The 22,358-nt window shown below is 39.5% G+C and overlaps 3 protein-coding genes across 5 annotated transcripts in view; 1 reads left to right on the top strand and 2 right to left on the bottom strand.

The window, feature by feature from the left end:
* The window catches only part of LOC135252455 (adenylate kinase isoenzyme 5-like), an 84,555-nt gene that overhangs the window by 12,070 nt on the left and 50,127 nt on the right, over nucleotides 1–22,358 (bottom strand). The window lies entirely within an intron of this gene.
* On the bottom strand, nucleotides 33–5,067 carry LOC135252456 (dnaJ homolog subfamily B member 4-like). The gene is made up of 3 exons (XM_064330522.1): nucleotides 4,625–5,067; nucleotides 2,702–3,288; nucleotides 33–1,411 (listed from the first exon to the last, which is right to left on the bottom strand). Exons 1-3 carry the CDS (start codon nucleotides 4,833–4,835, stop codon nucleotides 1,178–1,180), a joined length of 1,032 nt encoding a protein of 343 aa, XP_064186592.1. The 5' UTR covers nucleotides 4,836–5,067; the 3' UTR covers nucleotides 33–1,177.
* Nucleotides 8,118–22,168, top strand: LOC135252454 (far upstream element-binding protein 1-like). 3 transcript variants are annotated; one of them, XR_010329414.1, is made up of 22 exons: nucleotides 8,118–8,298; nucleotides 8,990–9,086; nucleotides 11,119–11,184; nucleotides 11,768–11,806; nucleotides 12,355–12,412; nucleotides 12,649–12,695; nucleotides 12,782–12,853; nucleotides 13,181–13,238; nucleotides 13,384–13,546; nucleotides 13,833–13,931; nucleotides 14,011–14,112; nucleotides 14,720–14,822; nucleotides 14,970–15,206; nucleotides 15,282–15,442; nucleotides 15,566–15,714; nucleotides 15,946–16,022; nucleotides 16,174–16,299; nucleotides 16,728–16,802; nucleotides 17,782–17,853; nucleotides 18,487–18,647; nucleotides 18,918–20,843; nucleotides 21,465–22,168. XR_010329414.1 is itself a non-coding variant. In XM_064330519.1 (21 exons), exons 1-21 carry the CDS (start codon nucleotides 8,206–8,208, stop codon nucleotides 18,924–18,926), a joined length of 2,064 nt encoding a protein of 687 aa, XP_064186589.1. In that variant the 5' UTR covers nucleotides 8,118–8,205; the 3' UTR covers nucleotides 18,927–22,168. The 3 variants fall into 3 exon arrangements, 2 of the variants coding, with proteins under 2 accessions (XP_064186589.1, XP_064186590.1); XM_064330519.1 differs by having other exon boundaries at nucleotides 18,918–22,168; XM_064330520.1 differs by lacking the exon at nucleotides 11,119–11,184 and having other exon boundaries at nucleotides 8,119–8,298; nucleotides 18,918–22,168.

Below are 22,358 nucleotides of genomic sequence, written 5' to 3'. Positions count from 1 at the left end.
AAGGAAAAAAGAAAGTATATTCATAAAGCGTATTTTGTAAAAGGAGAGCAGCTTTTTTAATCAAACGGTAAAATTGCTGCAGATTAGAGTGTAGTAGCCTCCATCCAGCTTTAGATGACACACATACATTCAAAAGCACCCACTCTTACTAACAAAAGTTCCTTACATTCTCAATATTTTATCACTTTCACTATAACATAATAATGAAATATCATCATAACTAAACTATGCATTAGGCAGGTGTACACTTTTTTCTAAAACTTAAAGATGAACTTCTGGGAAACTTCAGAGACAGTTCAATGGGTGTGTTAAAATATATTTTCTTTTGAAATAATAGGCTTAGAAAATTAGTTATTTCACAATGACAGCAGTGGTGTCCCATTGTGGAAAAAAACATATTGAACTCTATCAGAAAATTAGAATTATAATTCTGCTAGAACTTACCCTTACACCACCAGGTCTGAAAATTCTTTGAACATTTATTTATCATGAGTAGGATAGAAAATTAAATTTATGGTTTAATGTAAAGTTAAATCAGTGTTTTTGTTTAAATGTATGCAGTTTAAACCATTTATCTGGAGTTTAATGAACACATAAACTCTTAATATGCCAAATTAAAAACCTTTACATTTTTGCAGAATAAGAATGTCATTGAAAGCCTTTTGGCTCCATACTAGGATTGTTTCCATAATATTTGAATTTGTTTTACATGTCTCTCTTGGTCAATAATTCAAATTTGAAGTGCTTTGTTATGGGGACTAATTACATTGACCAATTACCAAATAAAAAATAAATAAAACTTAAACAAATTTTTTTTTTTAAACAGCACCATACAGATTGTTACTACATTTTGACTGAATATGACTTTTTCTCCAATTACCAGTAGATTTGAGAAATAAGTCACATGAAGTTTGCTTTCAGACAAAAACTTTTACACATAATGTATTAACTTTACAGCATGCAAGGTAATTTATAATAAACAAAAAAATCGGCAAAATATATCCATTAATATAAATGGCACAGTCTTTCTGAGGGATCTGTACGCCTGCAACCCTGACGAGGAGTAAGTGGGTTAGATAATGGATAGATGGATGGATGGGATCTGTAAGATTGCCATTGTCCATGTATAGGGAGAGGCCTGCTATCATGGCACCAAAATTCTGTTCAGTCCATGTTTCTAAGAGGCAGGCAAGTGCCGTTTCAGCACCTCCTTTGCATTTGATGGAAGACTGTCTGGAAAGTTCACGTCAAACTCCACGACCAGGTCTCCTCTCTGGTCGGGGTTTTTAGGGAAAGGAAGTCCTTGTCCAGCAATGATTCTACGCGTTCCTGGTTTGATGACGTCTGTGATCTTCACGTTACATGTTTTCCCATCTATTGTCGACACAGTGACTGAACATCCACACAAAGACTGCAATGAGAAGAACATAAAGCACTGCATTAGCAATGTGACAAATGTTATCTTACATATCTCCTCCTTACAATACATATGAAACATATGTATCATCAGTTTTACTGCTGGCTTTGGATTTCAAGTCAAACTATAAAACATATATAAAATACAAAGTAATGTGGTGTGACACAACATTCCTTAAAATGTATAAAAAGAGTAAAGTTCAGTCTTATCCCATCACAGTTGGTACATGTCTGCATTTACTACAACACTGAAATGAAAGCAGTGAATAGATACACTTTCTGAAGATCCTCCCAAGTAAGGAAGCTACAGGAGCAGTAAACTTCTGGTAAGGCTTACATGATGAATCTCTGCTATCTTGTTTATATGTATCACTTCACATGTTTATGTGGCTATCTGGTAAAAACTTTTGTTAAATCTCTCAAGTTCATCATACACATGAGTTCAAACAAATACTGCAGCTCTTAATTGCATTTTGGCCATGGGACAGAGTGCCAAAGAACAACTAACATTTAAATTGCTTAAGTTAATGTCCTTTAAGGCACACCATACCACCAAACTGCAGCGAATTCGCCAGTTTTTTTACACTGAAAGACTTTTTTTGGACTATTTGTCAAGACGTTTGTTAACCTTATAAAATTTCCATTCTAATTCTTACTTTGTAAAGGAACGGGACGGGTGTAAATGCACTCTCAATAAATCTCTCATTAACCACTTATCTAGGTAATGTGCAAGACATCCACTACAGATGTGTGTAGATACAAATCTGGAGAAAGGTTTGTATGCCATGGTCAGGTAAGCATGAGACCTGGGTTTACTCCCTCCCTATGCTCACAAACTTCAGACTGACTTCATTTCAAAATAGACTATTGTATGAAATTAATCTAATTATATGTACTATTGAAAATAATTTAATTAGCAGATAGACATCCATCATTTTTTAATGCCCTGCTCTATTGTCAGAACATATCATTAAATTATTTATTTTTCTTAGTTTAATGTACTGGTATTATCTATATTCTCTTTGTATTGTTCACTGTCCCAAAATCACAAACATAAGAATGGCAAATGTAAATCATCCTACATTAAGGTTTATAGTCACATGTGAATAGTACATTTACATGACATTTCACAACTTCATTTTAAAATTAAGTAACAACAATACCACCCTGGGTAATGACTGTTGCTCTTCATTAATAACAGTGCTTAGGTAATGCCCCATGTAGATCGGAACATTCTACCAACAATGGTAAGCTATGTGTCCAAGTGGATTGAGTCACCACTCACCTGTCGTAGACTGATCCGAACAGGGTACACAATGTTAGATCCTTCTCTCCGGAAGTTTGCATGGGGCTTGTCCTTAATGACAAAAACAATGTCAGCAGGGATGTTGTTGGGAGATTCGTCACCCTCGCGTGGGAAGGTGATCTTGGTGCCCTCCTTCCAGCCCCGCTTGATCTCGATGGTGAGGATCTTGTCCTCCATGCGCGTGGTCCGCCCATCCGGGTTTAGCCGCTTCCGGGAAATCTTCATCCTCTTCGTGCAGCCATGGAAGATCTCCTCCAGGGAGACCCGCAGTTCGTGATGGATGGCTGGGTCCTGTTTGCGTTGAAGTTGCTGCCCCACCCCCATGTGGCGTTCTCGCGGGAAGCTGTTAAGGTTGAAGCTGGTGAAGGAGCCGAAGGGGTCCCCTTCCATGTCCATGTCCTCCTCATCCCGTCCATTGGCTGCCTTTCGGCCAAAGAACATCTCAAAGGGGTTTGAGCCCCCAAAGAAGGCGGCAAAGGTAGCATGTGGGTCTCCGTGGAATGTGTAGGTATAACTGCCCCCTTGTCCGTCAGTGTGCCCTCCACCTCCTGAACCACCTTTAAGACCTGAAAAAGAAGGAAAGCAGTTCATGCACTCAGCAGTTCACAACAAATATCTAATATGGTAGTGATGGAACAATAACAGCAAAAGCAAGTATGCAGCAGGACCTCAACTGCACTGAGTGTATTTAATAGCATGAATTGTTTACTGTAATGATTAACATTGTTTACAGTAATGTTAGTGTTCATTTCACTGAGTGTCTTTGCATTTATAAGGGTGCCATTGGGGTGTTAGTGTTACTGAATATGTTTTATAAGGAGTTACTGAGCATAGATTACCATATGTTGTTGACAATAATGTTTCACTACTGATTATTTTATGATTTATGACACATGTTGGTAAAAAGCATAACATTAAGGTCTGCGATAGATTGGCAGCCTGTCCAGGGTGTATTCCTGCCTCTCGCCCAATGCATGCTGGGATAGCCTCCAACACTCCCCACGACCCTGCTCAGGATATGCAGGTACAGATAATGGATGGATGGATGGATAGATAATGTTAAGGTGTTAATGCAAATGGGTGTTACATGACACTTTGACTGGTGAGAGCAAAGTTAATGTGAGAGTGTTAGCTACTTTGCACCACTACAACTGAAGACAGTAGGCGTTTTAATTAATTAAATCCTGGTTGTAAATTGGTTCCATTGAAAAGTATATGGAAAAAAAGGAGAGAAGCATTTCCTTTTTCAGTGGGATGCGCTAGTATGTGGAGGAAGAGGTGACGTGACAGATGTACGCTTCAACCAATCATATAGCTTCCAGTGCCTGCTGCTACAAAATCATGTGTCCCTTCATCCTATGTAACAATGACCAATTGTTATTTTTTTCCATTTCACTAGATTAAGAGTAATCAGAAAAGTATCGTGAGATCCAGGACAAATTTTAAAATAATCCTACATATGTAATGATACGACGATAATGTATGCCAGTCTGGGCATGGTGTCCACACCAACACAAATAGCTGAACGACAGCAGGCAGTCCCAATATGACGAAAGAAATGGGAAGCGATGAAACGCAATACCATGATATCCACATGTAAATAAGTTTAGTTATCAGGAGCTTTGCCAAAACTAATATTAGCCTTTCTAATTTGGGAGCGGTTTGCTATCTTCTGATTTAAGATGTGTAGCTATTTCAAGATATGTAACCGTATTTGTGCATCAGTGTGGACGTGCCAGTGTGGTCAATGTGGATTTATGTTATTGTAGGCTACTGAGCAATAACATTATTTACATTACATTTAGATTAGCGTATAATTCGCTTCTAAAACAGCATGTAACAGTAACATGCATGAGTATTGCACTTTCGTATATTTAAAGGTCAACGGAAAAAAACAGCTACCTTCTTCTCCAAATTGGTCATATATGTCCCTCTTTTTAGAGTCGCTGAGAACGTCGTATGCCTCGGCGATTTCCTTGAATTTCTCTTCTGCGTTGGCTGCCTTGTTTTTATCAGGGTGCCATTTCAGTGCCTGTTTTCTATAAGCCTTTTTAATGTCCTCGTCCGTCGCCCCCTTTTGAATCCCCAATATTCTGTAATAATCCTTTCCCATTTTACTGTATGCGTCCGAGAATCATTCACGGAGGAAAATACGCTTGCCAGGCGCTCACAGCAAACTCGTTACAACAAAACACTGCTCGTTTAAACAAAGATAGCAATATAACGCCTGATTATGTATATTTTAAGTCGGTTACTAAACACTTCAACGTTGTTGTCCGATCCCCGTCCCTCTTTAAATAGGCATCGCCCCCCCTGTGCTTGTGCTCACAAGAATTCATGAGCTCTTTCTGGAAGCTAAGCGCTGAAGCACGTCATTTCCCATATAGGCTACAGGTCAAGCAGCTCGGACACTGGCGCTTTGTGTCTCATTTTGCCAATTTTTTGTTTATTGACAGAATTGGCCATAACATGCCACATGTGATCTTAATTTAACCTAGGACCTACATATAATTTGCAATGAAATAGGCTACCCTTTTTATGTGTGTGGCAGTGGAGGGCTTCTATATTTATTTCATAATTCACACGCTGCAGAACATGTAAATTTTTCACCTGATCATGACAAGAGGTCAACATATTATTTTTTTTAATGATGTAACTTTAGCCAGCAGCCATACCTTCATGCACTCTGCTCCTGCCAAATGGCTGAAGCTAAGCAGGTCTGGGCTTGGTTAGTACTTGGATGGGAGACCACCAGGGAATACTGAGTTGCTGCTGGAAGTGGTGTTGGTGGGCCAGTAGGGGGCAATCTTCTCTCTGGTACAAATAAACCCCAATGCCCCAGTGCAGTGATGGGGACACTGTGCTGTAGGAGATGCCGGCTTTCGGATGAAACGTTAAACCGAGGTCCTGACTCTCTGTGGTCATTAAAGATCCCATGACACTTATCGCTAAGAGTAGGGGGTTCCCCAGTGTCCTGGCCAAATCCCAGATCTGGCTCTCGCAAAAAACTTGCCACTAAAAATCATCCCCAGATTTAATTGGCTAAATAAATGTTCTCTCCCTCTCCATCTTTGCTAATGTGTGGTGAGCATTCTGGCGCAAAATGGCTGCCGTGCATCACCCAGGTGGGTGCTACACATTGGTGGTGGGTGAGGTGAGTTCCCCTTCACTGTAAAGCACTTTGAGCATTTGGAAAAGTGCTATATAAATGTAATTATTAATAATAATAATACTATCACAGCCTGGCAAAGGACCTGGAAGGAAGGACCTCCTCAGTAGAACAGACGATTCCACGCCTTCCGACAGATGCTGGATGCAAGCTTGTGCCTGAAAAACTTCCCAAACTTGACAAACTCAAACGAAACACAGACGAAAGATATAATAAAATACGGCAACTGTGCAATAGCTTGCCCGACCCCTATACGATGTAACATGACGAATGAAATTAAAAAGACAAAATTGAAAAAAATATCCGTAGACTTGGCATAATTTTAGCAGTGCCATCTGCTGTAATAAACATTTAGTGCACATTAACACAAATGCAGCAAGAGCCACTGAAAAATTCCGCAGCACTAAATGGTATAGACTAGGCTACATCCAAGCACCAACAGTTTAAGAAAATGACTCAGCATACGACGTCCCAGACAGGGTACAGAACTATACGTTTACGATGTTTAAATCTTTCTGAGTAAGGATTCTGCAGGATTTCTGAATTAGTTGGGAAGGTCTTCTCCAAGAATGTAGTGGAGCATGCAGAAAACAGTTTGATTTATTATTTTATTGAATTTTAAAAAGTGGCATGCATAGAATTGAATGGCTATTTTGGACATCTTTGCCGTCTAATAATTCCAAATTGCTACAGTAAAAACGCACAAAATCCATTGTATGAATACCTGGGAAGGTGGTTTTCAAGAGACTCATGGAATTTGTTGAAAACAGTTTGTTTATATTTTATTGAATTTTAAAATGACCCATGTATAGGATTGAATGGCCATTTTGGATAATTTTGCCATCCCATAATTTCAAATTCCTATAGTAAAAATGCATGGAATCTATCACATAAATACCTGGGAAGGTCTTTTTCCAGAATGTATGGGACTTCACAGAAAACAGTATGATTTAATTATTTTACTTAATTTTTAATAAGCACCATCTATAGAACTGAATTGCCATTTTGGAGGATTTTGCCATCCCATAATTACAAATTCCTATGGTAACAAGCACGGAATCTTCCAGACCCATGGCACAACTCACTTCCGCAGACACATTTTAGCTGGCACCACCTGCGCATGCGCCCACAAAATGTCCCACTCTGTGAGTGAGTGAGTGAGTGAGTGACCACAATTCAGGTTGTCCGTGACTGAGTGACCACAATTTGCCATGCGTAGCCCACAGCGGCAGTTCCTGCATGCCGTGGGAAAAAGCCATGGAATCCATTTCATGCATATGTGGGAAAGGTGGTCTACAGGGATGGCATGAAGTTTGCTGAAAACAGTTTGTCTATATTATTTTATTGAAATTTAAATAGTGGCATATATAGGATTTGAGTGGCCATTTTGATGGATTTTGCCATTGCATAATTCCAAATTCCTACAGTTTTTGGTGGAGGAGGAATAATGGTCTGGGGCAGTTTTTCATGGTTTGGGCTAGGCCCCTCAGTTCAAGTGAAATTGCAATGCTACAGCATACAATGACATTCTGTTCCAACTTTGTGGCAACAGTTTGGTGAAGACGCTTTCAAAGCAAGGTCCATAAAGGTTTAAAGATAAATTTGGTACAGACATTAAGAGTAAGAGAGTGATCAATGTGTGGAATAGCCTGCCAGGTCACATAGTAGAGGCAGAAACTCTGGGAATTTTCAAGACCAGGCTTGATACGGTGTTAGATACTAGGTCTACCTAGTCTGTAAGTAATAAGAGCACTGGGTTCCATTTATTCAGGAAAATGGTGAGCATTTTTGGGCTGAATGGTCTGTTATCGTCATTATGTCATGTTATGTTAAATAGTTTGCCGAGTTTGGTGTGGAGGAGCTTGACTGTCCTGCACAGAGCCCTGACCTCAACCCCATTGAACACCTTCGGGTTGAATTGGAACGCTAACTGCGAGCCAGGCCTTATCTTCCAACATCAGTGCCCGACCTCATTAATGCTCTCCTGACCCCCCTCGGTCTTTTAAAGAAGTTGTATGATATTTGTCGATACCGTACGGATATAGGCAGAAAATTCAGGACAAACACACAGAACTCAAAGAGTGAACGAACTTCCCCAATGCAGTAGTCAATAGTGTTGTTTTTCTCATTGCATACGGTTCTCTCTTCTTTGATTGGTAGACATGCCGGAAGTGAATCATAGTGACCAATCACGAAAAACTACGCATTTTCGCTGAGAAACTAGCTCGTGTCTGTGAACCAAGCGAACCCAGCGGCCATCTTCTCGCTAGAGGATAAGCCGGTTAGCTTGCTGTCTCGAAGTGCAGTGTACACTATGGCTGACTATTCCAGCGTGGCTCCTCCGTCGTCTAATTCAGGTGGTGGAATGAACGACGCGTTTAAAGATGCTCTTCAACGGGCTAGACAAGTAAGTTTCCTTGCTTGTTGTATTGGAAGCGAAGCCAAAACAAAACCATCCGAGTCTTACTCTGTCTTAGCAAGACAGCTAACGTTAGCCTAGCTAAGTGTAGGCCCTGGGTAAGCTGACGTTAGGCCGCTAAGACTGTGAGTCAACAAAGGATCTCGCCGCTTAACGATAGTTTAAACTTCACTAATTTATAGCTAGCCAGCGCCAGTAAACGCTTTATATTTAGATTATTGAGTGTGCAGGCTGCTGTTATTACCACTGTAGCAGCTAGGTGTATTGCCTAGCAAATTAATGTTAGCTCTAAAATGAATGGGTTTTGCTTTATTGAATAGGCGCTTAGCTGTAGCTATGGGTATCTACGGTTATCATGGTTTGCAACAATCAAGGTGATTTTTAAAATGATAATTGACTTGACCATGTAACCCAGTTAGCTGTTGGAAAAGTAGCTTGTAAATTACTATCAGAAGAACGAGACTTAAGCTAAGTAAAATATAAAATAAAAACGAGTAGTGCATTGCCTTGTCGCAACAAAAACGACTACCAAAGCAAAATGAAGAATACATTTCCTGTCGTTACCGTTAATTTATTGTTACCTATCGGAGTGGCAGATCCCACCTACACTTGTTGGAAAGAACCGAATTTAAAGACATAGTTATTAAAGTAACACTGCAGGTCATCCAACCTTTTACAGATTGCTGCGAAAATAGGGGGTGATAGCGTCGGCGCCCCCCCTCCACCGACCAATGATTTCGGATATGGAGGCCAGAAAAGACCGCTGGAAGATGCAGGTGGGTGTTTGGAATAGCTACAACATGCACTGTAGTAGCTGGACCATTGCACGCGTATGTATGAATGTGTTAAAGATTACGAGTTCAATTATTTCACTGATCGAGTGATCGCACAATGTGCTCGATTTCAAGTCGATTCCTGGCGTAGGGAAGAATCTGTCTTTAGAACGCGTATTGGCCGGGTTGAATGCATGCATAACTACGCACATCAGTACCCAAGTTCTTCCATCAAATTGAAGTTTTAATGCTTAACCTATTGTGTCGATAAACACCGTCAGTGTTAGACGTGACAGATATTTTATTGTCAACTCAAAATGTTGCGCTCCCACAAAACCAACATACAACGGCTTGGGTGAATACTCAATTCTGATGAACTGGGACATACTGTATAACTGTGCGTTATTTTCCATGTACGCCCGGTTATGAAAGAGCCTGCAAAAGTTATCACTGTTGTAAATTAATGCGCATCAGTCTGACTCGATAAATAAAGTGGAAATTAGTAAGAACACGCCAACTTGATGTCCATGAATGACGATATGAGTTGCGAGTCTAGTTATAGTTTGACTACGTTTGTGGCTTAGCCTCTGTTTTGAATATAATTCAGTAGTTTCCTATAGCCGTCTATCCGTGATGATAAACGTATTGAGACCATTTTGACTTAAAACCGAACTGAATTTGAATATTAGGTAACCCAGTTGAGGTTCTAAAAAGATCGTTGCTTAGTGGTGTAGGGCAGTGGTTCTCAAACTCGGTCCTGGGGGACCCCTGTATATCCTGGTTTTTATTTCAACCTCAACAGCAATCCCAGAATTTTAACAAGCTGTTAATTTTTCTTAATTAGGTGCTTTTCATGTTTTAGAGCTGGGGTTCCAGAAAGGGCCAGTGTGGGTGCACACACCTGATTCTACTAATCAATCACTAGAGTCATTGCTAAGCACCTTGATTAGTAGAATCAGGATCAGGTGGGCACCCACACTGGCCCTTTCTGGATGAGACTGGGGACCCCAGGTCTAAAACATGAAAAGCACCTAATTAAGAAAAATTAACAGCTTGTTAAAATTCTGGGATTGCAGCGTTCAAATATCAAATGTTTGAAACTAGATACCTTAAAATGAAATTAGTATTTCAGTTAATTTGAAGTCATTTAAAATACTTTCAGCAGTTAAATTTCTTTTTTTTTCTCTGTAACTTTGGGGTGGGGGATGGAGGCTGGTAAAATAACAATTCATGTCTGACTGCAAAGATGGAGCATTAAGGATAAGGCTGAATTCAAACTGAAAATATGAAATGATTAATTTACAGCAATCTTGTCTGAACTCACCCCTCAACTCTAAATTCCAGATACTTGCCTCTGGTCTCCAGCTACCCCAGAGTCATGACTTGCAGCTATACATCATACCCAAGGCTATTGCCCTTCTAAATTGAGAGATGGAGGTGATGTGATGACCAGAGTGGCGGATTGTTCTTGATTGACCTTAAATGTGTTAGAGGGGCTTTATACAAAAAAACTTGACTGTTATATTTTTCAGAATTTCTTATGCATCTGTTACATTAATAATAACTGTATTATCCTCTTTTATTAATGTTTGCCATCTTGGGTATATCCACAGCATCATGGGACAGTCATGTTAACCAGGTTAGGTAGCCTATATCCACAGGGTCACTGCAGTCGTTAGTCTCTTCGGGCCTTAAGAAATTTATGGTTTTATCATTATTTAAAAAAAAAAAAAAAAATGTGTCATACTATGCAGGCAAATACAGCTTTTTGTTTCAAACTCCATACTGGTACACTCAAGCAGGCCCTCTACTGACAGAGGGTGGAGTACACAAAGCTTCAGATTCTCAAGGATAGCGTTGGAGTCAGATTCAGTACACATAGAAAAGGAGTAGCTAATGGCTAGAGACACATTTAATTTGAATGATTATTTCTATAGTATTTGAAGCAATGATGCAGAACTAGCCTAATTGATATTTAAATTTTGTATTTAGTGTGGTTCATGTGTGTGACTGTATTGTTTTTATTCATGTGTAGATGATGACTCTCGGGAAAGTCTGAACTGTAGAACACACTGGGAGGGCTTGATTTCTCCTTTCCCAGGCAGGAAATTTTTATTTATTGATAACGGGCTCACAGGCAGGCACACACTGACTATTTGGATACTTGAATGACCTCTCTGCAGTGTAATTACGGAACTGCACATTCTCACATCCGTGATTGGCTGTCAAAATCAGCAGCTAGTCTGGTTTTATATGCTGTTAGAGATTCTTATGCTGTATAGTTCATTTTACTTTTGATTTGTTCAGCAAAGTAGTCACTTATCTAATAAAAATCAGTGGATGTTGGGGCAAAATTCTGTATACACAAGCATCATATTTTCTGCCATTGTGAGCCCATTTCCGTGACACAGGTTTTGTTTCGACAGTTAAATATCTTGTCCTTGAAAGAACCAGCCTTAAATGTAGGTTGAGTGCATTTGTGCTCATATGATATAGAAAATGTATCTTGTACTTGGGGCATCATTTCATTTCTCTACTTAAGTTTGCTTAATTTATTGCTTAATATGCTTAATCTCTTACAATCACAGCGGATCATATTATGTCAATATGTTGGTTAATGAAAAGATGAGATTTCTGCCCTAGAACGGTGCCATATGTAACTGGCTTTCTGTTTTCCATTTTAGATCAACCAGAAACAAAGAAAATTGCAGCGCAGAATGATTGTAAGTGCATTGTTGAGTTTACCTAGTTTCACCAAAATGTAAGTTTGGAAATACTGTATGTTAGGGGTGCACCGATCAAGCTGTTGCATTCTGGACTGCTAGTACAGCAAAAATCGGTATGTCCTCTTGATAAATGATAGATTTCTCTCCTTAGAAGTATTGCAGAAAGTCGATTAGTGGGGATACAAGGCAAAACCTCTGACTCCCTAAGGGGCTGAAGTGAATATATGGTACATATAGTTGGTGCTATACCAAGTTGAACATTAATCTACTCTGTTTCTGCCGTACCAATATCACTGCATGAAGTCACATCGTCTTCAAACCCGAAATTTATCTGCGGAAGAGTGAAATGCTTTACAGAACAGGAAAATGGGTCCTCGGTGCATTTTACTTTACCGATATGCAAAATTATAACAATGTCAAAATTTTAGTCTGGAGTTTTCCTATAACCTTAGTAGATTTTAAAAATCAGGTCATTTTTAATGACTGTGACTTCCATCTGAAATTTGGGTGACCGTAATGCCGTACCTGTTATTGATCTGTTTCAGCTTTTGCTTCAATGATGGGAGGAATGGGTGGAATGAGTGGCATGAGTGCCCCCCCAAGGTAAAGCAGAGTGCGCATTGGATGTACTGCACTATAACTTCTTTTTGTCCTTTACTAAGGGAAGTGATGTAGATGCGTACAGTATACATGTATTGCATACTTCAGTTAACGATTTTCCACGTCACTTAAATTCATTGCACAGTAGGTGATTTAGGTCATAAAATTCAGCATTGCATCATATGCTAATAAAAGTAAATGTTCTTTGAAATGATTTTAATGTGTTTCTTGTCTTTTAGATCTACTTCTGAGGAATTCAAAGTTCCCGACGGGATGGTTGGATTTAGTAAGTTGATGCACTGCTGGCCTGTTCTGGTGAAGGTGTTCAGCACATTTCTTTTGTTTTATGAAAGCATCTGCTGTTTTTTTTAGTTATCGGACGGGGTGGAGAACAGATATCTCGAATGCAGCAGGAGTCGGGATGTAAAATTCAAATTGCTCCAGGTAAGAATTTGCTCTTTGGCTTGTAAATATGTGTCGATTTAGGGACACACAAATGCCCATGTTCACTCACTTTTAGCACTTATTCTGGCTGTTTTTGCTCTTTTTACTCTGTCTTTTGTTTTTGTGAAACTATACAAAAAAGCACTATACAAATAAAATTGATTTGATTGATTTGACTTATTTATCAAGATCATAATAAACCGATTAGTAACATGTCATGCAGACAAAGCCATCTTGATATTAGATTGATAATAATAATCTTGGTATTATTGCCTTCCACTGTGTGTAAACCTTGCAACCTTTCAACTTTTCATTCCCTGTTTACAGACAGCGGTGGCATGCCGGAGAGGTCTGTGACATTAACAGGATCTCCTGACTCAATTCAGTATGTAAATTGTTCTCATGCTTATTTGATATATTTTAATCGTAAATCAACACCTTTTTGAAATCTATATTGGATATATTCATTTTAGTTTAGATGTCCTGATGAATTGTTTATCACATGCATATCCATTCACTGTCACTCACAGGACTGCAAAAAGATTGCTAACCGAGGTTGTGGAGAAAGGCCGGCCTACACCGATGTTCCACCACTCGGATGGACCAGGAATGTCCGTTCAGGAGATTCTCGTTCCTGCTTCTAAAGCTGGCCTGGTCATTGGAAAAGGAGGAGAAACCATTAAACAACTACAGGTGAGAAATTACATAGACCCGGGCTGCCCAACCCTGTTCCTGGAGTTCTTGAAGATCTACCATTCTTTAGGTTTTCATTCCAACCCTAATTTGACACATCTTATTCTACTAAATAGCATCTCAATGAGATCTGTTTCTGTTGAATGAGGTGTGCTTTGTTAGGATTGGAGTCTACAGGACTTCAACAGGAACAGGTTTGGACAGCCCTGGGATAGACTGTATTGTCTATTTAGGATATCAATATGGAGTATGAAGCTTAAACATTTGCTGCTTATTTCAAAAACAGGACCGCGCTGGAGTGAAAATGGTGATGATTCAGGATGGAACACAAAACACTGGTGCAGACAAACCTCTGAGGATTACTGGAGAGCCTTTTAAAGTTCAGGTTGGCACCAAACCGCAGTGTCATACAAATGTATCTGTGAAAGTGCATTCAGATATTCATTTCTGTTAATTCTCTACAGCAAGCTAAAGACATGGTAATGGAACTCATCCGTGATCAAGGATTCCGGGAACAGAGAAACGAGTACGGATCAAGAATGGGAGGTGACGGTGACAGCTTAGATGTAAGTGATAAACATTGGTGGCTGAGGAATAGGTTATACGTATCCAAATGGAACTCTGAATTATTAATCCTTATCGTTTGTGCTATTTATTTTTGACAGTTGCTGTTTTGTAATTTTTGTGGGAAGTAAAGTTTGGTTCAGGACTGCTTGATTGGTGCATCTTGTTCTGCTCATTTGGAGCCCCATAGTCTGGAATCAGTCTTGCAAAATCTATGGTCAGGGAATTCACTCACTGCCTCGACTTTTTCATTCTCACCCTTTCCAATAATGGCCCTACTCATGTGCATGGTCACACACTTGCCCTCATTTTATCCTTTGGACGGTAGCTGGCCAACTCAGTCTTGTTGATCAGGCAAGGTGCTTGTTGGCACGCGCAGCGAAGTCCGTCAATTTCCCTAGTGCATCTGATCAGGTAGACAAGTCTCGTTACCCTCCGAGGAAAATGATGTTTTGGTGAGTTTTTATGGTCTGCCACATTGACAGAGGAAGATGTAGCAATGAGCAAGAACATGTTGGTCTGCATATTGGGCATTAAAAAAAAAACGTACAGGCTAAAGATGTTAAATTCAATGGATAAAAAAAACACTTATTTTCTCTTTCTCCTCAGGTACCTGTCCCAAGATTTGCTGTTGGAATAGTGATTGGACGGAATGGGGAAATGATCAAGAAGATCCAAAATGATACCGGTGTAAGGATTCAGTTTAAGCCAGGTGTGTGCTCAGCTCGTATTTACTTGTATACCACTAACAGATCACAGAAAGTTAAGCCATCAAATTTTCATAGGTGAAGCCACCACAGATAAAGAAATTTATACTGAGGTTAGTAGGATTGCAAGCCTAAGTTGCCAGTTCTTCTAGATGATGGCAGCACGCCTGAGAGGATAGCGCAAATCATGGGACCACCAGACAGAGCTCAGCACGCCGCTGACATCATAGCGGATATTCTGAGGAGCGTGCAGTCGGGGGGACCGCCGGGGCCAGGAGGCAGGGGAAGGGGAAGGGGTCAAGGCAACTGGAATATGGGTCCACCTGGAGGACTGCCCGAGTTCACCTTCACTGTCCCTGCCATGAAGACAGGCCTCATCATTGGGAAGGGTAAGTGTCTCTTCCAGAACATTCAATCATCCAGTAATCTAGGAGAGTGTACTGTAACATATTTATGTTCGTTAGGTGGTGAGACCATTAAAAGCATTAGCCAGGAGACGGGTGCGAGAATCGAGCTCCAGAGGAATCTTCCTCCTGGCGCTGATCCCAGCATAAAGATCTTCACCATCCAGGGGTCGCACCAGCAGATAGACTATGCCAGACAGCTGGTGGAGGAAAAGATTGGAGTAAGTCGTTGGAACAAGCTTGTTTTGAGGAGGGTATTGTGAGTTGTAAATGGGTTTGAAATTAATTTTATACAGTTAATGTAGAAGACCTTATAAAGCTAAAGCAGATGTTTTGATTTGCAGGGTCCTGTCACTCCAATGGGCGGTCCCCATGGGCCCCCAGGCCCTCATGGTGGTCTTCCTCCCCATGGACCTCCAGGTCCCCCTGGACCACCTCCACCAATGGGCCCATACAACCCTGGACCCTATAATCACGGTCCTCCTGGACCTCAGTAAGTATATTTCTCCTTGGACAATATTTTACATCCTTCTCACTCTGGCAAAATATGGACAGTAATGAATCAAAGAATAGAGGCATCTTTTGGTGTGTAAAGACTTATTTTCTTCTTTGAATCATCACCTTATTAGATGTTCACGTACCCAAATTAAATTTGAGCACAATAACTTAACACTTTGCATTTTTAACATATGGACAGTAGACATAACGTGGAATCTCCTTGTAGTGGTCCACCTGCACCCTACCAGCCACAAGGATGGGGCAATGGCTTCCCTCATTGGCAGCAAGGGCAGCCAGATCCTGGTGAGTGCTCCCTTCCAGTGCATGCATGCATTAAGAGGAAAGAAAATATCAGACTATGTGTATAAATAGTTGGATGCATTTTTTTTTCTTTCCTGATGGCTAGGTGAAAGCACTGTTGCATGCCATTGAACCATCTGTTTTCACCATGCAGGTAAAGCAGCTGCAGATGCCAATGCAGCTGCCTGGGCAGCATATTACTCCCAGTACCAGCAGCAACCTCAGCCCCCGATTGCCCCTGCCAGTGCCGCACCAGGCACTACTCAAGTCAATGGGCAAAGTAAGGCTTTTGCACATAGAACTTGGCCAAATTTAACAAATGAGTGTTCAGTATTCACCAGACATACATTCTATATGACCAAAAGTATCTGGACACTCCTTGGTCTGGGACTGGTTTTCATGGTTTGGACTTGGGCCCCTTAGTTCCAGTGAAGGCAAATCAGAATGCTATGATATACAGTTATATTCTGTATCATTATGTGCTTCCCCAACAGTTTGGGGAAGGCCCATTCCTGTTTCAGTTATATCATAGAAAATATAAATTCCAGGGGAAATCCTGTAAGAATGTTATTTAAGGATGGGTTTAAATTTTATTTTTGCAGGAGTATTTTGTTTAGCTTTCATTGAAGGATGTTTCACTTTCCAAGATTTGTGCAGATATAATGGTGTTGCCTGGCACTTATTTCACTTGTACCATTTTTTCCTCAGGTGACCCGCAGACTCCTGGTCAGAGTGGACAGGCAGATTACACTAAGGCCTGGGAAGAATATTACAAGAAAATGGGTATATATTTTTAGGGAGAACTTTGACCAAGGAAGTTTGATTTCATACTGATTGACAGAGGGCTGAGCTCTTTCTAATAATACAGGAGTACCTTCTGTAGCACTTATCTGTGAATAGAGTAGACAAATTGTGACATAATAGAGTACTTTTTATGATGTGTGTTCCTGGCAGCAGAATTTCATAAATGTTCATTGTTAACTGTTAAAGGTGCAGTATGTAAGCTTGGAGAAACAAACGAGAGAGCTAAATTTGGAACAAATTGGAAGATTTTTCTCTGCTATTCTTGTTTTGTTTTCTTGGCAGCTAGCTAGCTGTAGAACCATGTCTGAGGTATCTGCACACAGCACTGTGAACGCACAACATGATTGACAGGCAGAGTGCTTTCCTGATTGGCCTCTTTGCAGAGAACGGTCCTGATTGGTTGTTAAGATTCAGGCACGGTGAAATTTAGAGTTGTTGTTTTCAGACCCTGGCGCAGTCAGAGAGACCAGATTTTTTTCTTAAAGCGTTTAATTTATTGTAATCTGTCTGGATGTGAAGGACAAAAGATCAAACGTGTGCTAAAAAACTTGCATACTGCACCATTAACAAAGCTCATGGCTGTCACCCATGGGTTTTTTTTTTTCATATTTTGATTGATTCATTGTCAGTTTTCTTTTTCTTATTTATGTTTTTCATAATTTTTTGGACATGGCATTACAGGATTGCAATTACCGTTGTTCCTTTTACAAAGGAATAATTGCTCTGTAATGTTCAAAATAATATCATAGCACGGTGCATTTCGGCCAACATCTGGAAGTTATGTCTAATTGAGAGAGCAACAGTAATGGTGTGAGTGAATCCTCAGGGCTATGAAATAGTGCTCATGTAAAATGTACTGTATTACAGGGCTGTAATGTAATATTAGGTTTGAAATGGTTTTGTTTTAGCTGCCTGTAATGTAAAATGAGAAAAACGTGGTGGTATTTTGCTATTTCAGGACAACAAGGACAACAGCAGCAGCAGCCGCAGGACTATACAAAGGCATGGGAGGAGTACTACAAAAAACAAGGTACGGCAGAATGGAGCTGTCAATGTAATTGGAATATTGTAAAAAAAAAAAAAATTTAAAAATGAATGATGGGAAAAGCGATGCCATGTTCAGAGATTGATAAAAAGCAATGGGGATGTTACCAGAATTTCAGTTTTTTTTTTAAATTATTTTTTACGATGGGTAAACAATCTTCTTAACAGTAGGTGATTTGCTGATCACTGAATTCTGACCACAACTCATGAAATCCACATGTCAAAATACTCAGCAACAACAGTAATTGTCCATTACAAAACAGCTTTTTGTAAAGGCAACAGAAATGCATCACTCATAAGGATTACATATTTAGGACTTCATTTCAACTGTGCATTAGTACATTTACACCTAAAATTAGAGTCCACCTATTAAATTAATGATAGATGTGTAAAAATAAATCCCACAACATTATCTAAATGTCATAACTTAAAAGCTTAAGTACCTGCACTACGGTGAGATGGCAGAATGGTCTTTCCTCGTTTATTGCTGTATTGTAAAATGACACCCAGTATAGTTTCAGTTTCAGACCTACCAAACCACCTGGGCCGAACTGTTCTGCGGAACACTCACGCAAGCCATCCCCTTGACCTTGGGTCTGATTCCGTTTACCTTTCGTAGGTCAAGCCGCTCCTCAGACCATGGCGTCTGCTGCTCCCCAGACGGGAGGAGCGGACTACAGTGCAGCGTGGGCAGAGTACTACAGGCAGCAGGCTTCTTACTATGGCCAGGGCAGCCCACAAGGCGTGCCCGCCCACGCCCCAGCCCCGCAGCCCCAGCAGGTATCCTCCGACTGAAGAGTCTGTTCTCCCTTTCTTAGTTTTTGGTTAGTTTTGCTGATAGAATCTTTGTTTTAATCCTCAATGTATGAAATGGCAAGTACTTGTTTTTGTGCTAAACTTTTCCCTCTTCAGGTGTAGCTGAGTGGGATAGGTGCAACACCTCACTAACATTTCTTTTCCCCAGACAGGCTTTGTAATTTTTTTTTTCTTAAATTATACTCTTGTTCTTATTGTGTACCTCATATGTATTTATGTATTTCTTCTGCACAGGGCCAGTAATGTGAAGTGGACAATAGCGTATTTGCCTCGTTGTCGAAAAACCTTTGTTAAATGTTGGATGCAGAAGCCTTGATGAAGATCTTAATTTCTTTGGTTAAAAAAAATGTTCAAAAGCAGATCACACAAGTTCCCAAGGCAGTTTTTGCTTGTACAGAATGGTTTGTTTTTAGTGTAGTGAATAGCCTTGGACATTCCAGAACCTGTATTTCATTCATTTGATCAATGCTCATGTTTATGAACTGTCATAATTTCCATGTAAATCATCTGTTGTTTTTTTTTTTTTTTTTTTTTTGGTTTTTTAATCCTGTTTTGTGTTTTGCAATAAAACAATGAAATCTGTGTGGTAAGTTGGGTAATTGTGAGGTGGGTAAAATGGGTAAGATGCAAGTGTCCTTGGAGGTTAAGTGCTTAATTTTAGGCAGGTCCGGGTCCACTGGCTGAATTTTGCAGTGTTTTGCTTTTGTTTTTCTACATGGCACTGTAGTTTCACCTTCGGATGTGTGCTTCAGATGTTATTTTGAAAAGCAAAGAAACTAACAAAAATCTCGATTGATTTATCGGCTTTGTATTTTCCTCGTCTATTCGTCTGGACGTATCGGTGATTTTAGATATTCTGAAATGTGACCGTCAAGAATGGTGTAGTATTGCAAGGAATATAATACATGTGCTAGCTATTGAATACTCTGGTGTTTTCATTATACTGATGATGCTCAGTTTCTGGTAAGAGATAGTCTGTACTGTTGATAATGAGAGAACAACTTCTTCCCCTCACAGGCAAGTTTAGAAAAGCGGTAAGCGAAAGGGTACTTTTATTTTTGCTTGTGACCTTATATCTGTTGATTTGATGCTTTTCTGCAGCACAGGTATTGTTAAACATGTTCTGATAGTTTTACACATTTTCCTTGCAAAAGTACTTTGTGTTTTCCGTTAGTGTCTTTAAACCTGTTGTTTTCTTGCATTTGCTAGCTTCTATTTTACCTTTAATGCCGCGGAAAAGATGGATTTGCAATGCTATTGTCTGTCGAAGTGCATTCGGTTTAGATGTGTAGGTTTGTAGGGGTGAGGAAGCCTTTGCTGAACATCACCTGTCAATTGTACCTTCAAGGGAATTTTCACTGTAAGTACAAATCTGTGAATATTACCAAATTCAATTTTTGTTTCTCTTTCAATGTATTGTTTTGAGAGATTGAAAATGCAGAAACGCTGGTTAAAGTAAATTTGCATAAAAGTGGAATCGCCAGTATAGGTAAGTATCAAAGTAAGGTGTGTTCCAGTTTTTCAGTGTGGCCTCACTCTGAGCCACTTTAAATTGGAAGTAACAACTGTCGGAATTTTGGATTTTATATCATGTTCTAATAATTTGGTGACGGGTGTGTATTTAGGTTGTTAAAACCAAAAGGCTAAAATAGCGTTGCAGTTTGTTTTCCTAGACCACTGTTCCTTTTTTAGGAATGCCCTTTTGGACCATTCCACTTTGAACTCAAATGCAAGCGTATACATTTTTAGAATTGCAGCATGTGCAGCTTGGCAGGAATTTCTCCCAGGAAATGTGCTCATTTGCTGTTTGCTTGAAATATTACCACATAATTTGTAAAACAATCCCCACTCAGATTCCGTTTTATTTAAAATACTAGAAGTCCAGATGGTAGATGAAGTGAACTAAAATCCTGTTGCTGTCAATGCATTGTTTCAACATGTAGATTTCAAGAAGTGGCTTTCCTAAAGAGCTACAGAAAGTGTAGACAAAGTTAAGATGTCCATTTGATCTGACTTGCCATTGTTTCGGAATTGATAATACTGGCGGCTGTTGAATTAATAAATGAATGATTGAATTGTTACTGATGGCAAACAGTGGAATATTTAATCTTTGCAGTGTCCCCCAGACCTTGCACCTTAGGTTCTGCTGCAGTAACACAGGTAAGCATTACCTAAGGACACCTGTGTTTGACCTGTGAATGATTTTGTTTCAGTTTGCCCTTTTAGTTACAGAAAATCTAGAATATTTGTTTAGGAGAAACTTTCGATAGTGATTACAATCGCCTCAGCCATCTCTGTTTAGACTGTCGTCTGACTTAACACCTAGAATGCAACAGCCTTCGTATTTATAAACTTTATTTTGTATTGAATATTAGTGATGTGCATGGCATTATTCTTTTCAGAGAGACATGAATGATTCTAGATGTATAAATATTCACACTTAGAAATGATTTAGATCTTATGTGTGCATTTACATTGTTTATTGTAGATAAGTTGTTTAGTAGTATTTTTAGTAGTTTTTAACAATCTATAAGTGTTTATTCTTTTATGACCATGGTGCATAGAATTGAAAGCATTGCTTGTTTTTTGTCGTACATACTACTTTGAGCTACTGCATGCAGTTTCAGGCTTTTGGTACTTTGGAAACAGTAAGACCTAATGGCACGCAGCAAGAGAACAGGATGCAGTTTATAAACATGCTATGTGAGAGTGAACGTTGCAATGCCCCTTTTCTGTAGTGTCGACAACATGTATAAATGCTGCCTTCATTTTCACACACAGTGTTGAAGATGCTGCAAGCATAGTTCATAGAATCAGGCCCGAGATAGTTTGTCCCTAAGGAGGAATCCTTTGAGTCTATTCCACTGGTGAACATAGACCATTCAAGGGCTCCAGTTATAAGGTAAATTTGAGGAACTCCTGTGGTTGCTAAATTCATGTTCTTGCTTTAGTCAAGACACTGTTTACTCATGCAGTATTAACCCATGTTTTTTGCTGATCTTGTGTGAAATTCTATTAATAGTTTCATGCTTGCTGTACTCAGTGTTAAATTTATCATAGTTGATATTCATATTTTTACTACAAATACTTTAATATTGGAAGTTTTTGAAACTTAAAAAAATGTCAGAATTTGAACTTTTTTTTTTTCTTTGCGTAAAGCGACAGGCTCCGATTCAGTTTCTATATTTGATAGTTTGAGTTCTCCGTAACGGTAAAATCATGTCTTGCAAGTTAATTGTGCTGCACTGATTTTCTGCATATAGTTGATGTATACACATTCTGGTTACTAGGAATAGTGTGCAAAGTGAATAGGGTGGGGTGGGACTATGAAAGCAATTTTTTAAAAAGTGTTAGCTTAAACGGGAAATGTAAACAGCGTGCATCAAGAGAGAAAATTGTTAAAGGTTTTTAAAGTCAGTTTTTGTTAATATCAACTGTTCAGCATTATTCCCCTTGTGCAGAAATAAAAGATTATTGCTGACGAATGCAAGCCTCATTCAGACCCTTTCAATACAATTGTCCGCCTACAATATGCATGCTTTCTTTTTTTTAAAGTGCATGCAACTTTGTGACAGAGAATGGCAAGACCTGAGGAAAATGGTGGAAGATTAAATGGTGCCAAACCCTCCCAGGAGTGAAAGAATGTACTTTCTTCACAAACCTTGGGATTAGCAG

The sequence above is a fragment of the Anguilla rostrata genome, chromosome 4 (assembly GCF_018555375.3).
Source record: "Anguilla rostrata isolate EN2019 chromosome 4, ASM1855537v3, whole genome shotgun sequence".
Taxonomy (NCBI): Eukaryota; Metazoa; Chordata; class Actinopteri; order Anguilliformes; family Anguillidae; genus Anguilla; species Anguilla rostrata.
The sequence above is the reverse complement of the archived record's forward strand: the minus strand, read 5'-3'. Positions and strand labels throughout refer to the sequence as shown.